The 16,662-nt window shown below is 38.0% G+C and overlaps 1 protein-coding gene and 1 long non-coding RNA gene across 2 annotated transcripts; both read left to right on the top strand.

Moving 5' to 3' along the window:
- The first annotated feature begins 2,033 nt into the window (after positions 1 to 2,033).
- Positions 2,034 to 13,090, top strand: LOC140338803 (C-type lectin domain family 2 member A-like). The gene is made up of 6 exons (XM_072423106.1): positions 2,034 to 2,168; positions 4,827 to 4,880; positions 9,159 to 9,278; positions 10,781 to 10,941; positions 11,178 to 11,287; positions 12,928 to 13,090. The coding sequence occupies exons 1-6, from the start codon at positions 2,117 to 2,119 to the stop codon at positions 13,052 to 13,054; spliced, it is 624 nt and encodes a 207-aa protein (XP_072279207.1). The 5' UTR covers positions 2,034 to 2,116; the 3' UTR covers positions 13,055 to 13,090.
- LOC140338804 (uncharacterized) lies at positions 4,890 to 7,621 on the top strand. The gene is made up of 2 exons (XR_011922325.1): positions 4,890 to 6,019; positions 7,260 to 7,621. It is a non-coding gene; the product is annotated as an uncharacterized lncRNA (long non-coding RNA).
- Positions 13,091 to 16,662: the final 3,572 nt, after the last annotated feature.

Below are 16,662 nucleotides of genomic sequence, written 5' to 3'. Positions count from 1 at the left end.
TTTGGTGGAAGGTAGGAGTTCTTGGTTAAGTAAGGTTGGGGGGGGCACCCAAGGTGGTTAGCGTAACCCCCCCCCCCCATTTCATGTGGAATGGTGAAGGCCCCTGAAGTGGTGTTGTGCTACTAGGGGGTCAGGATTGGCTGTGTTTTGGTTATTATGGATTATGGGGGTGTGGCGGACTTTACCTTCCGGACCTGCAATCTAGTATTTAAAGGGTTAAATTAGAAATAGAGGTTGATGGGTTAAAAAGGGTTAATGTTAAGGTTGTCATTTAAAGAAGGTTGTAAATGTTACTTAAATGTTATTTACTTTGTTTATGTTAAATTGTTGGTTGTTGACATGTTATTTACGTTAATTTATTAAATATTAATAGAAGTTTTGTTATTTAAATAAACGGCTGCTTTGCAGCCATTTTAAAACGCATACAGGTGTGGAGTCTTGATTTGAAGGAAGGGGTGTTATGGGGGGTTAGGCTTGGGAAGGTGAGGGGTTAATCTGGTAAGTATGGTATGGGGGGGAAAAGGGAAGGCAAGGTACGAGCTACCCTAGTCAAGCAATGAGTCTTCTTCAGAGCCCTTGCTATAGAAACGCATCTACTCCATTGTGTTCAGCAGCCTAGACTTAGCACTAAGCCTTTTGTAAGCTCCAAGTCACTAGTGTTGTCAATAATGACAAGTTTGTATGATTTTTGTGCACTAAATTCACTTTCTAAATTACTATCCATGGTATCTATTTTCCAACACATGTATTTTGCAATGTGGTAATGGGTGAATTACCTTGCACATTACTGTAAAGGAGTCCAATGACTAGGTATGAATGGGCACTTATGGACGCCACAGTGGAGGGGAGGGGGGAATGCAGTTTCAGGTTAATATAATACCTCTTCTAATGCAGTGAGCTTTCAGATAGAATATTGATTTCATGTTACTGCAAAGAATGCAAACACTAGGAAAAATCAATATATAAACACATGCCAAGCAAACAGCTCTCAGACGTACATTGTTTTTTTATTCACTCTGTTGGGTGCGACAACCGTGGTAGAGGAGCTGAGCTTTGCTTCCTCTAAGCCTCAGCAAGGAGGACAATGAAAATCACAGAAATATCATCATCTTACTCTAAATGTGCGACGGGCATACCCAGGGTCAGACTGGGGGTTTGAGGTCCACCTGGCACAGAGACATATTTTGGTAGGGAACAGAGGTCCACATGAGGACCAGAGGGAATGTTGTGACCCTCTATACGGCATAATAACTAATTTTAAAGGGCATATTGCTGAGATCCTGGTTTTTCCAGTCTTCTATAAGGCAGTTGGACCTGAGCATACCACCCAATATTTTAAAATAAGAAGATTAACCAGAGATCAGGAAAAGTCACAAATTGTACATTTAAACTGGCCAGAACAGGGATATGTGCAAAATAGCATATATAGTGCAGACGTGTTTGATTATTTTAACATGGGGGGAACCCTTGAAATAGCTTTCAGGTACCCCTTCTTTATTTACTACACCCACAGATCACAGTACATTATCATATTGGTCAATAGGAAGAATTCCTTTTACATTGCTGGACATTGGTTCAGCAATGTAAGCCAAAAAGATCATTGGTGTCACATTAACTGGCCTGAGAGGTTCAACTTGCTTATTGCTCCAGGAACCCCTAACAACTTATGGTGGAACCCTAGGGTACCACCGAAGTCTGGTTGGGAAAAAAACACTGGGCTAAGCAATATTTTCTAATACCTTTCATTATATCCTTATTATTACAATGCCCCTTATTTAATTGCCCACATCAATGTGTCTCTTACAGTGCTCACACTATAGTGCCCGCTTGTTTAATGAACCCTCTATATAATGCACACCTTATAGTGCTTCCATATAAAGAAAACCCCTAAACGTGTCCCCAATTTTATAGTGCCCCTTTATGAAGTTAGTTTATGTCTCCAAGCCTATAGGAGTCTGTAAACTAAAGCAAGAATTGCTTACCTCCCAGAACAGCCTTTCTAGTTTCTATTTCTTGCATTGACAAAGTGTGTAGGTGGAGTTTAGGAAAGTAGAATCGTCTGAACACTGCTTGTCCTCTTTAGTTCTGCTATGTAACCGATAAATCTACAGCTACAATGGGGTTAGGGACACATAATACCCAACCAGACATCAATCAGGCTGAACAGGGTAAGAAAAACATTTTTCATTGCATTTAAAGCAGCTGTTACACCTCTTGGCAGACAAAGCCATTACTCTATAGAAACATAGCAGTGATTGTGGCAAAAGAGCCAGCTTGACATTGAGATATTATTATTATTATTATACTACTGTATTTATATTACGCAGTGTTGTACATTAAATAGTTATTTACTTTTTATATATTTTTCACACAAACATGCTGGAACTATTCTTTATATACAAAAATATTTTCAATTGCCTGGCATTACATGACATTGAGCTGAGGGTTTTTTTTACATGAGATCTACATGGGATCAAATTGCTTTAACATATGGACTAAAGGCTGCAAGACTTTACGTGGTTTATTCATGCATTTTGTTTTTATTTTAGCTTTTTTTTTTTAATGATTTTTGAAACAAAAAATAGGGTGCACTTTAAATCACTCATTCTCACCCAGGGTTGTGTGGATTCTTTGTTGTAGGGTTGTGTGTTATTATCTGTTAAGTTTTGGGTTCAACACCACTTGGCAGAGTCACCATGATTTTTTTCCAGCTGTTTGATGCAGAAAAAGCTACAACTTTTAACTTTTTTATTATTGTGGCATGTTCTGTAAAGCTTAAAATGCTTTGCTTGTATTGTAACTTGTGAACTTGTCCTTGTATGGTTTGCTACAGGATCACTGAATGATTTGGTGTAAGCCCATGCAGGTGAGGGGTGCCCACCATGTAGATAGCCAATGGAAAGGCTGATCACTATTTGCAATGGCAACCTGGCACCTGGGGTATCATACGCAATGTATGTGCAAAATGCATGCAGCATTCTTATTTGCTACTAATTATCAGGGGGTTATCTACCAAGTATTCATGTATCATACAGGGGGAAATAATTTAAAGACTTGTTATGTTTTGACTTTAAAAAATGAGAAATATATTATATATATATATATATATATATATATATATATATAATACATTACTACCACTTGTAATTACTAGATAGATTACTACTGGTTTTGCTTTGAACTTTTACCAAAAAAAAAATGTATTGTTTTGGTGGTTTAAACTAATTTTTAAGCCTTGGATGTGTGACTACTGCCGTGTACAGTGGTCTCCTGACCTCATTTTCCTAATTTCTCCTGGTGGATCAATCAACGCTTCAGGATCAGCAACAACAGATCGGGAACAAGCACTGTGTTCTGGCAGAGTAGGTGTTGCTCCCTCGCCCTGCCATTTTCATTTTCATCTGTAGCTTAAAAGGATTATCTTGTATAAATACTGCTATACCTGTGCAAAGAACACAAAAACTGTTCTAGCAGCAAAAGCATTAAACAAACAAGCCTAGTCATTGGGAGTAGCAGTGCTTGTATTCGAATGTAAATAACAAGTTTCCCAGTAACCAAGCCACAAAAGAATGAGGAAATCCAATCTTAGAAACAGAAGGGGTGCTTAAGGGCTGTTGGACAAGTTAGAGCACTGTGGATTTGTGCACTTTTGTGCATAATGGACATAAATCAGTTTTAAAAAAGACATAAAAACATAAAAGACAAAAATCAGTTTTTATACATCAGCAATAATTCAGGCAACTCTCTTTCTTGAGAGGAAGAAAACAACATGTAAAATAGTATTATCAATAGTAAGCAGTTAAGTCATTCACTACTGCAAACATCATTCCCTTAATAGAAAAACTGGCTGTAGTAACTTGTCCATGTCTTTTGTGTTTCCATCGGTTGGCCTTTGCATCCATACAATGTCCCTATAGGGCTGTAGTGACATATCTGTAGGTGGTTGAACCATAGCATACTACAGGAACCTTACCAAGAAGACTCTTGGAGTGCTAAAACATTACCCAGTGTAACCAGTTAATCCTCTCTGGTCAGTTTTATTTTAGCAACAGAGTCTCGCTCTCTCCCTCTCTCTCACGGGGTGTGCTTGACACTAGATGGTTGTGGCAGGATAGGGAAGGAAGGACTGCTTTGTTCTCGGGGAGATTGCATTTATATATAATAGAGGTTTGCTAGCAGATGTAATTCTAATAAGAAAAGGACAAGCCAGTACCTGCGGTAGTATAATGGCTGTTCATCAAAAAAACATTACCTTTTATTCTCATTTGTGTCAGAATATAATGGATGGTACATAAAAGGAAAGAAAAGTTCTGCCTATTTTTACAAATGTTCCTACACATAATATGTAGCCCATGTAAACTCAGTAAATGAGTGATCCTTTTGACTCGGTCTAGGTCAGAGCTTTGTGCGGGTCACCTAGGTTCCTTCATACCAAGCTCATCAAACTCTACCTTTATATAGGTAACTTTAAAGAGCTGGCTTTGTACACGGGAAAACTGCTGGAACAGTTTTGTTAAGGTTGGAAGGGCACAGTTGTTCTTTTTGTTAAATTTTCAGGACAAGCTCTTGTGGGTTAACCCCAACTTATTTAAAAGTTTAGCAGAACGTTAAAAAAAAAACAACATAAAATAGAAAAATTGGGAAAAGTTATTTAGATTAGGAGCAAAAAGTATAGTATTTTAGGAAACCAAGGTCCATGGACAAACTTATTTAAATAATGTCATTTTTTAATGTATTTGCTGCTTCCTCTGTTCATTGATGTGTTACTGTTCTAAGTAAAGTGTTTTACATGGCCTCACCTTGTATGTTTTTTTTTTACTATACAGGTTTTTTACAGGCATGTAATGAGAAACAAAATTACACATATAATGAGAAAAAAGGTATGAAAATGGTTTATATATGTAAAAAATGTATGTACTGTTTCTATAACACATTGTTATGCTGAAAGTGTTTTGTACAAAACATGGACTTGTACTTCCCCACTCATTTGCATTGACATCATGACACCAACTACTGATCAATCAAAAAGTATTGGGGTTCAACAGCAATTATTATGGCTTCCTATTAATGTGTAAGTTTGTTATTGCAATGGCAGCCAATTTGCTGATTGTGAAGAAGAATCATTTGAAAAATGCTTAGCATTAGGTGGCACCATACCAATCATTAAAAAGCTCCATCCTTTTGGGAACTGGGGGCCAAATCTTTCCCCCGGGAATACTCACTCAGAATTTGATGTGTAGTAAAGAGAGGGATCAACATAGTGGAGATGTGTGCCAGCTCTGGTCAATATAGGTGTAGCAGGATATCCTTGACATCTGCTAATACTGTTGAGACAACAGTAGATCAAACCTCGTGAGAAAAGGGCAAATAGATCTAGACAAACATTGGATGAGCAGTTATTAACACAGAATTCTCACTTTCCAATATGGCAAACATGTCAGCAACAGCAGGATTTTCACATGGTGGTTCGCATAACCATGAAATCTGCTTTCCTTTGGAACGCCTTTTACAATCATTTAGTTTTATTTTTTTTTTCTGCGGTATCGTGGAATATAAGAGGGATCTTCATGTCAGCATTCAAAATTACATTAAACTTTTATAACTAGAGAAAATCTCATTGACCTTTACCTATCCTACATATACGGCATATGATCACATGGCTGCAGGCTCTATACACGTATACAACACGGTGAGGTCATGCACTGACGCAAGTCTAACAATAGGGCTCATGACAACAACATCACAAGACAAGGTAAGTAGGTTGGGTTCTGGGGTTAGGTGAACCTTTACATTTTTTAGTCAATAAACTCTGTCTACACAGCTATCTCTTAAAAGGATTTCCTTTTCTCTTTTATTAGCTCTTTGGCGTGTATTGTCATGATGGATCCCTTCCTGGTCAAGAAAATATAAACTTCTAATTCTCTCCAGCCGGCGTGTCTGCGTTTTCCAACATAAAGGGAATGGAGTAAGAACAGAAGAAAAAACACGGCGTTATATCATAATGTTCATTGCTTGCAAGGTACAAGGTCTTGTCTTTTCATCCTGCTGCATGGGGCAGTTGTGTTCTAAGCAATAACATTCTTGAAAAACAGAGGCGGATGATTCACTGAGAACGTACTATATTTCCTGTTCTTCAGACGCCATTGTTCTTCAACTTCCGTAGAAAGGTTTTTTGTCACTACGTCTTACACTGTTGCAGCGCTACAGGATCATAAACCTTAGGGAGCATGTGAACCCTAAGATTTGTTAATGCACGTCTTCACAATGCATAGCAATGCATTTGCTATGTGTTACATTTATACATTATGAATAGAGTTCCAAAGCATTTTTTTAATACAGCACAACACACTTTGGTGCATCACACTTTGGATTCCCAACAGAGTCTGTTTGCTGGGTGCATCGCCTTGCACTTTTCCGTATCTGTCCGACGGTCATCAGATGACCCAGCAACCGCTATCACTTTGCAAGAGACCACACGCCCGTAAATGTTGCCAGACTTCTTGGTAATAGGTGTGATCTTTGGAAAGTTCTTTATTGGCAGATAAAAGATTCTCAAGGAATTTCGCTAGTTGGCTCAATGGGCCCTGACCATTGTGGTGCATTTAGCCAATTATTCCTCCCCATCACCTTCGTGGTGCCCGTGCAGTGATGAGAGACCAGTTATGGTGACAGCACGCTGCCTGAGAAAGAAACATCTCACACTTGGGTGGTAGCGCAGCAGCTTGGGGAAGTACCAGGAAGGTGCATGGGATTTCGACACTATGGCCTGAAATTGTCTATCAACTAAATTCACCAAAAAGCCATGCTACCAGCACTTTTAATTTTACTCATCAATCCTCCTCAACTCTTTTCTGTTTGTTGTAGATAATATCTACCTACCACTGATAATATCTGCAAATCAATCTTTCCAGAAACACCCACGATAGGTTGGACACAAACTAAAATGGTTGGGTTTTCCCAACTACGTTTTTATTCCACCCAAATGGAAACATTATCTGGGGAGAACTGTTTTCATGCTTTAACCAATATGGGTTACCACATGTCTTCATTTCCATTTCCACCTTAGTATTGCAGTGAAATGCCTTCTAATCCGAAATGTTACTTATGGGAGGGTCAAGAGTTGTTCTGGTGACTCACCAGCATATGGATAGAATTGGAAACAGTAACTAGATCTCTTTATGTTCCCTCTTGCTTTTTGAATTAGGTGGACACAAGTTGATGAGATTTTCACTGTTTCAATTTTTCCCCTAATTTATAAGCTTTAGATTGGTGTTGGTATTTGACTAATTATGGTAACACTCAAGATCAGCTTCAACCACCTGAAGACTAGAGACTTCATCTAAAATGCCAGCAAAAGGCAATACGATGCACTTCTTCCTTACCCATATTGGACTGCCAGCTATCCATCCATTAGAGTGGCATCAATATATTTGGAACATCTCCAACAAGTCATTCATGAGAAAACTTAATGCAGTCTAGATCACATCTAAAGACGGCGGATTATCAACACTTGGCATGGCTTCCCTGGCCAAAGTCCTTATATGCGGTCCTTCCGACTGTTGATTGCTTGCAATCCTAGACAGTCTCTACATAACTCCAAATAAAGATTTTGTGATAAATGCATTTTTTTGTTCTCTTTATTCTCGTACTATTTCTTTTTAGTGATTTGTTTAGCATTTCTCATTTAGGGTGCTTCCATTACACCATTTTCAGAACATACTGGGTATGGTGTTAAGAAAACTCAGCAATGGCTATTCACCTTTAGGCTGTCCCTAACATTATAATGGGTGAATTGAGCCGAAGGAGGTGTGCAACATCAGAGTGTAGAAGGGAAAACAGAAGTTGTCTGTTAGAACTTGCTAAATTTCAGCTAAGGCTAAGAGCTGACTATAACACATTTTTGCACATCAGGCATTCTGGGCTTCAGGCAGTGACTGCCGGAACGTGATTGCTGTTCTAACCTGCCTTTTGGAAAGCAAGTTAGAACAAAGTCCTCCTATCTTCCCAATGCTGAGACATAAAACAAAACTTAATGGGCCTGATTTATTAAACCTCACCAAGCGTAAAAAAGATTTTAATGGGCATCCAGCAAATCTGGAATGTATTGCTTTAAAGTCATTTGCTATGTGTTAGCAAATATTTTGAATCCTGAACCAGATTCATTCCAGGTTTGCTGGATCACCCAGCTTCACTGATGAAAGTATATCCGCTCCAGATTTGAAGAGCTTTAATAAATCAGGCCCAATGAATAGGTTTAAAAATCACTTGGTAATGCAGAGGTATGTTTAATATTTAAAATATTTTTAAATATAATAATAGCATTGTTTCACTGACCCTGTACAGCAAAGTTTAGACTGAGAGAGCAAAACAAGAAACCCTCCAGTTTGCTACAGCGTTGGCTAGGACCATGCTGATAGGAGATGACAAATTGACAGCCAGATAAGCCCCCAGTTTGCTGCTTCTCATTCACTATCCAGTCACTGGCTGTGGGAAAGAAAAACTTGTGTTACCTAACTAGATCAGAAAAAAAACAGGTCTGTACGTCATGGAACTGGTTGGATGAGAATACAAATGCTTTGGTTAAACATCTCCTGTTTATTTGGCTGGTTGCCTGAAAATTAGCTTTAGGTAATAAGTAAGCTGCAATTTGCAAATAAAGTTTCACAGTTCATCCAATCCAGTGCAGTCTGTGCCATCTGGCGGTTGTCTGAGAGCCCTGACCATGAAGAACCTTCGACTTCCTGTAAATGTAGCAGGAACTTTTGGTATAGCAAAATAAATGATCTAATGGCAGGTTATAAAATTAAAGGGGTACTGAAAAAATGCTGTATAAAAATATATAGGGGTTAGGGGGCCTTGACTGTAAAATTAGCCATTCAAATCATGAAATTAAGCCCTAAATTAAGATTTCAAAAAGCCTTTATTGATAGTTCAACCAGTAAATTTTGCAGGTGAGGGTTGCTGGCCTCAGAAGATGATGGCTTACTGGGTTTTCCCATTCCTCAATCACCATTTCGCCCTGAAACTTTGTTTTTTAAGTCAGTGCTGTGTATAAAGTGACATGTTTGCTTATAACTCCTATATGTTATGTCCCTGTGATTGCTGCACAAACAATGATAAATATCAGATTTTATCCAATGTCCTTAATTTGTTCTTAGAACCTTTCTACAAATGTTGGTCAACCACTGTCCCTATGAAATATGTTGTGATTGGTGCAACAGGAGGAACAATTCTGGTTATAATTTTGTCAACTGTGATTGCAGTTCAGCATCCAGCAGGTAAGTCTTCATTACTAACAACTTTAATAGATTTTTGTGAATCATACAAAAAATAGATATTGACAAATGCTTACACAGTTGCTAGAGCTAATAATGTAGTGTAGTATACCCTTATACATTTTAAGAATAATGCTGTATGACGGCATAAAATTGTCTTTTTCCAATGTGTTTCATTTTTCCGAGCTTGGAGCTCCTCACTTTGTAAATCATAAAAAGATGATTTATGGAGTCTCATTATACTACCACTATGACAAGTGGATGGGTTGGCTGAAACTAGGAAGCATACAGGCCACCTTAAAGCATGGGCTTTCATTTTTGCTCTATCGGGGGAAAGAAAAATGAAAAACAGCCACACACACACATACCTATGACTGGAAGTTAAGGCTGTATTAATAAATAAGAATGGAGGTTTAGATTCTTACATTTAATGCTTACCTTTAATTTCTTTAAAGTGGAGGCCTGCAGAAAAACGAGGGAAGGAGTTTTAAGCATAGGGCCATCATGACCAGGTGCTTGAATGAAAGAAGCCGGACAATGAAGGTTTAATAAGCTATTGGAAATGGAGTAGAGGTCAAGAAGGGAACAGACTGAAAAAGGTCTAGGGTGGAAAAAGGATGGTGTAAAAGGGGGGTTAGTGCATCAAAACCATCGTAGGTATGGTATCTCCAAAAGTTTGAGAGGATGTGGTGTCACATGAGTTTAGAGACCATGGACTTCAAGTAGAGGATCTTGTTCCTAAGCAGGGGTCATGCTGCTGGAAGCAATAATTGATGGCGGTAACAGACCCAAAATGTAGTGTGTGGGAGTATGGCCTTCGAGGACCTGAAACCTGACAGGTGTTTTGGGGGAGAAGTGTTGGTGTGCATAGTTTTATGATACATACAAGGTATATTCCTGTCGTAAGAATGTTTTTATTCAGCTATTTAAGATATGTTAAATTGAATGGTAAATAGTTAAGCAGGTCTAATATTACACCATGTACAGCATAGGATAACTACTAAAAAGGCAGCTAAGCACAAATATATTAAAAAAAAACAAATATATTAAAAAAAAAACTTATTAAAACAAAAGTAAACAACAATGTAACTTTTACAGTTACATGTTGCAGTACAGTTTATTGTTTAGGGATCACTATATTATTATATTATATTAATTCAAATTTTACCTAATACTTCCGAATATGAGGGCTGGAAATGTAGTGGCCATAGGTAAAAACATTCCTTCCTTAGCATATCTACCATCTTCCCCCAGGGCCCAGCCAGTCATTATAAAGTCACATCTAAGGCAGTAAAGTGCATTATCCTCTTGTAATTTCAGTTATTTCCATTCACATACACCAGGTCATCTTGTCCTTTGTAAAGTTCCATCTGTTTTATAAAAAAAGAAAAAAAAAAAAAACAAATAATTTAAAAAACAAATTTTATCATTGTTTACTCCATCTTTACAAAATAAACAAGGTCAGTTTGTTTGAAATTTTTTTTGTATTCTATTTGTGTTTCTAGAGATACTTTCAACAATATGTGTTCAGTGTAAGGATGGATGGATCTTGTACAAAAACAAATGTTACTATTTCTCAGACAATTATCGTTCATGGGACAAAAGCCTGGAGTTTTGCAAATCACAAAATTCATCTCTGGCAATTATTGATAATACAGAGGAATTGGTACGTTAACATAAACACTGTTCCAACTATAACTTTATCATGAGCATATTACAGCTTTGTTACTTTTTATTTCTGAAAAAACACTAAATCTCTATCCTTTAATAGGTGGTATCAGCCATTGGTTAATCATAAAGTTATATTTTTTTTAAGTTTCCATACACTATATCCTTAATAAACAGTGCTTTGTGATTCTGTGTAAGTTCTGTATTTTAGGCAGTTGTTTTCATGTTTTCCAGGCCTTTTTAAATCGCTTTAAGGGTATTGGTAATCACTGGATTGGTCTGAGTAGAAAAGAAGATGATTCTGGCTGGGTTTGGACAAATGGGACGCTGTATTTTGAAGACATGTAAGTTTAATACATTAAAAATAATTTTCAGTAAAAAATCAGTAGTTTAGAATGCTTACAAGATTATTTCTTTGTTCCAGTCCAACATGGGAAACTAATCCTCTCCTCCGGGGACAGTGTTTATTAAGTGTATATAAATCCCTAATCTATATTCTAATGATTTGAATCATTTCATAATAACCTACAAGTTTTAAACCTTACACTTGTCTTACTTGTTTTCTTTTTGGTCAGTAGAAGCACTTTCTGTTGCAGGCTGACCATGCTAAAGCTGCGTACACACTTCCAATTTTAGTTGTTGGAAAGGATCTTTCACGATCCTTTCCAACGACAAGGGAGTGCACGATGCATGAACGGTGCTGTACACATAGCACCGTTCATGCTCTATGGAGAGGGGAGGGGGGGAGCTACAGAGTGGCACCCTGCTGCGCGCTCTCCCCCTTCCCTTTCATTAGGATCGGCTGTCGTCCATCGTCCGTGGATCCGGCAGGTCGGTCGTCTGGACGATGGACGACACCGACACGACACCGGCTGTACACACGGCAGATTTTCGCCCGATAATTGGCCGATGCCGATTATCGGGCGATAAAAATCTGACGTGTGTACGTAGCTTAAGTCACTGCCTTACAATTGGCAGCATGCTTGTCTGCTAGTGATGAGCAAAGTTTGAGCAAATTTGAACAATCCCAGCTCAATGTTGAGTTTAGATATCTTGTATACAGGAACTCATCCAATAGATGCAATAGAGCTGGCATCCATATTTAATAAAAAAAAAGTTGTAGCAAGACAAGGTGCCATGATTTATGGCAGCTAATAGGGACAAATAGCTTTTATTATTATTACACAGTATTTATATAGCACCATCATATTATGCAGAGCTGTACAAAGTCCATAGTCATGTCACTAACTGTCCCTCAAAGGTGCTCACAATCTAATGTCCCTACCATAGTCATATGTCATTAATGTACTCTAAGATCAATTTTTAGGGGGAAACCAATTAACCTCACTGCATGTTTTTGGGAGGAAACCCGCATAGATTCGGGAGAAGCTGCAAACTCCATGCAGATAACATCCTGCCTGGCAATCGAACCTGGGATCTAGCGCTGCAAAGGCCGGAGTGCTAACCCCTGAGCCACCATGCTCAGGGGTTATATAGATGTATATAACTAAGGGAAAAAAAAGGTAGACCACAATTTTTTGCTACAGTACTAGGCAGGCTGGGACAGAGCTTTTGTAAAACAAATAGGAAGGAAGAGACTATCAGTGTGCAATTTTATGTAAGAGACTTGGAGCTAAATATATAGTACTTCAATTAATCTTCAAAGCTCAAAATAAAGACATTTCTTTCCTCTTTACTTTATATAAGAGAAAATTAGCAGCCTGCCAACTCTGTGCTGCAAACAATCGTGTGTTTTTAGGCTGTTAGTAACAAGGAAATGACTTTCCTCCTAAAGTATAGTTTTATTTACTTCAAAGCAAATGCATCTGCAATAGTCAGTAAGGGACTGTCTTGCTCTTTTGATGTTTGCAAATATTTAGGTCTTCATACACAGCAGAACTGCATGTTTTTTATGGAAATCTACTGTATGTATTAGGTGGTACCAATATAACTTTTAACCACATACTTTTTGTATTTTTTTCAGCTTTCAGATTGAGAGACTGGCTGGTAACCTTGAACGTGTTTACCTGAATCATGATGGTGTTAAAAGCAATATTGAAAAAGGGGAGAAAAAATGGATTTGCAGCCATTATGGATTTGGTTGGTCTTGACATTTGCTGAATAAACTGTGGTTACCCTTTACCATACTTTGATATGCTGTCACTGTTCTATAGATACTTCTCTGTTCATTTGTAGTAGTGTTATAGGTTTGTTGTCATTGTGCCGTGCTGCCTGATCTTAGCACTATTGTATACAAACACACTTCCACTTGTTGTCCAGCTGAGTTGCATACTCATTGTAACACACCTGATGGTGATGGAAGGAGGTCCAGGTCCAGGTTGCCAAGCAGAACATCAAAGCACATTGATTGCCAAGCTGACAAGCAAGGTCTCGCACTCTTCGAAAAGAACAGATGTTGTGTTGTTGTTCAACCTAATTGTGCTCATTAACCACCTGGGCGTTTCACTGATGTCTAGATTTCTGTACCAAAAGCGTTACACTGTTTTTCATGAATTTATTTTTTTAAATTGTAGACCTGTAACTTTCTAGGGGTTCTGGTAGATATCATGAATATAAAAAATGTTTAAAACACACAATCATGTAAAAAAAAAATACTTTTAATAAAATTAAATAAAAGACAAATCATCTTAAACAAGAATACATTAATAAATCAAAAATACTGAAAATGCGATAATTCGGTATAATGTATAGTAATATATTTTTCTAAAACACCTCCCTAGTGTCTGTCACATACCTATAGACAAAACCACATAAATATATTTTGTATTATTTTGTATTGGACTGGATACAGGACTTTGTATTGAATCCAATACAAAATATTTGAATTTCCCGCTACGACCCCCATCGACGGGCGCATGCACGGACATCATCAGGAATCGCCGAGGGACACGTATGCGAACTTATAATTCCCTGAATTACCGCATAACTCACCGAAATATGTCCAAAATTTTATAAATTTAATAATTTTTTTTTTTTATAAACAAAAAAAAAACTTTAAAAATAATCTTAAAAAGAAAAGTGTATAATGTAATGTATATGTACAGTAGCTTATATAATTATATAAGGATTTCTTTGTCTTGGACTCAATACAGCTTTTTTGTATTGAGTTCAATGCAAAGCGATTTGAATTTCCCGCCCCGCCTCCCGTCCGCACCGACACATGCATCGACGTCACCGGGAAACCCCAGAGATCGTCACTGCACTCGCCGGGAGAAGAAGCAAGAGAGCGGACGTGTCCGGAGGAGCTGCGAGGAGAAGGTGAGTATTTTTTTTTTAGAGATCGACACTGGAACAGAACAGATGATCACAGCGGGGACCAGGTAAGTTAATGCATTTAACCACCCGACAAAAGTTCTGGTTTAACACTTTTTGCAAGTGTTTTAAACCCGAACCAAGGTCGGGTTTAACGGTCGGGTGGTTAAATACTGGATTGTATGTATTATTTAGTTGTTTACATAAAACAAATAGTACTAGTATATCAGGAACAAATGGACTTTGTGCAAAACATATTTTCTTGCTTTTTGTTGAGAAAATTGTTTTTATGCACATAATGTAAAGTGTTTTAACACTTAATATACCCCATTATTATGCATGAAGCTGAAAAGTTTTGTTTCTCCCTATGACTTTAATTATGTAGAATTTCGAAATTCAGCAAGACTGATAAAGTTTGTTTTCTTGTGAGAAGCGAAACTTTTAAGGTAGTTTCTCCAGAAACAAAACTTTGGAAGTTTTGGTTCTTACAAAAAACTTTTAGAAGTTAAGGTTTGTTTAAAACCACTACTGTATATAAACCTGCAAAATTATTGGTTATTAGACTACTCTACTTGAGATACTGAACCGGATTCTTTGTATTGTATTCTCCTTGCGCAAAAAAATTGTTTTCCATAATCAACTGACTGAGGAACTGAACTTGGGTGGATGATCTAGTCCGCTGGCAAAAGCAAGGTTTCGCCTACCAGAATACTCAGGTATTAATCACCAGGCAGATCATCAGGTCAGGCATGTAAGCATTTAGGCATTTGCCTACACCTAAGCAGCTGAAATAAGTTAACTCTTTCAGAACCCGAAAATATTAAGTCATTTAAAAAAATGCCTATTGAAAAAAATATGTTGATAAATAGGTTAGATGGGGATGTTCTGATGTCGGATCGCGAATACATGCGGGAATTTTGATTTTGCTTACTACATCGAGGCAAATGTGTCAGTAACTGACTTTGCCTGGGGTTGAAGTCTGGTCACCTTGGTCTTGGCTGCCACTCCTTTGATAACAGACTTGAGTGTTGATTACTGAATTGTAGATCCTGATTGCCCGATTACTTGCACCTGGTTCTGTGACCAATCTGGAAGATTCATTTGCTTTAAACATTTTAGCTTCCACTTGCTTTTGTGGACTTCCACTTGCTTTTGTCTATCCCTTATTCTTGCTCACTGTTACTCTCAGCTTTGTAGTTAACTATTGTGAACTTGGTCTTTGGCACTTACTATCTCTCCTACTGGATTTACTTACATGACTTGAGGAAAGACAGAGTACACCAGTCTGAGACCCCCCTTCCCCTCTCAACATAAAGACACCACACAGATTTTAGTAAAATGGCCTGTAGGCCTGTTATTACACTAATTACCATTTAAACAAGCATAACAATACAATAACAAATATCTCAATAACAAACCAAAATAGGACATACTATTAACAATAACCCAACCACAGTAAAAAGCCATCATCCTTTGGGAAGGTCTCCCTTTTCTACATATCCTTTTGGGATCTGTGCCATCATTATATATAGGCTCCCAGCCACATCCAATCCAAGCTCAGGAATTATATCACCACAAATTTCAGTCCTATCCCACAACCTTTCCAAACTTGGTGCTTCAAATACAACATGTAGGAGATTTCCCACCAACTGAAACCAATACCCAAGCCAACTTCCTTGGAGGACCTCACTGCCAAAGTGCCACAAGCAGTAAACCTCACACTTGTGTGCTCCGCCAGATCCTTAAAGTCCTCTGCACCCCATCTGGAATCCCCAGACATTAGAGATCCATACCCACATAAATCAGATGAATCCCATCCCTCTCCAAATACAACCTACGATCTAATTTCAACTTCCGATGTCTGACCACAATCCCCCAATCTTTGCTACAAATTTCCCCACATCCTTAACCCCCCTAGCGGTAATCCCGAGTGTGACTTGGTATGGCTTTTACACGCAAAAAGCTGTAATCCTGAGTCACACTTGGGGTAATTTTAGATGCCCCCTTTACCTTTGCCCCGCACTCAAGAGGTGATCGGATGGCCCCGCTTTGATGTCGGGGCGCCGGTCGGTTACGAGGCGTGAAATGTGAAGCACAATGCAGAAGTCCTGCATTGTGCTTTGCATCTCTCTAGCGTCGGGGTGAGGGGGGCAGGACATCCCCACTCGCATCACCCGCGAGGATGGGTCATCTTCTGGGTGATGTGAGTGGTGATGTATTGGGGGGGTGTCCAGGCGGGAAATTTAAAAGCAGATTACAATGTAATCTGCTTTTAAATGGTTTTTACATTACAAAAACACCACACAACATGAAATAAAAATAAAAATACTTTTTTAATTTTATATTTTATTTTAGGATTATATTGTTGTCTATTATTTTATTATTTTTTTTAATTATTATATATAATTATGTATTTTATTATAATTTATGATTATAATATAATAAA

Source organism: Pyxicephalus adspersus, chromosome 10 (genome assembly GCF_032062135.1).
Source record: "Pyxicephalus adspersus chromosome 10, UCB_Pads_2.0, whole genome shotgun sequence".
Taxonomy (NCBI): Eukaryota; Metazoa; Chordata; class Amphibia; order Anura; family Pyxicephalidae; genus Pyxicephalus; species Pyxicephalus adspersus.
This window is presented reverse-complemented; position numbering and strand designations above follow the sequence as displayed.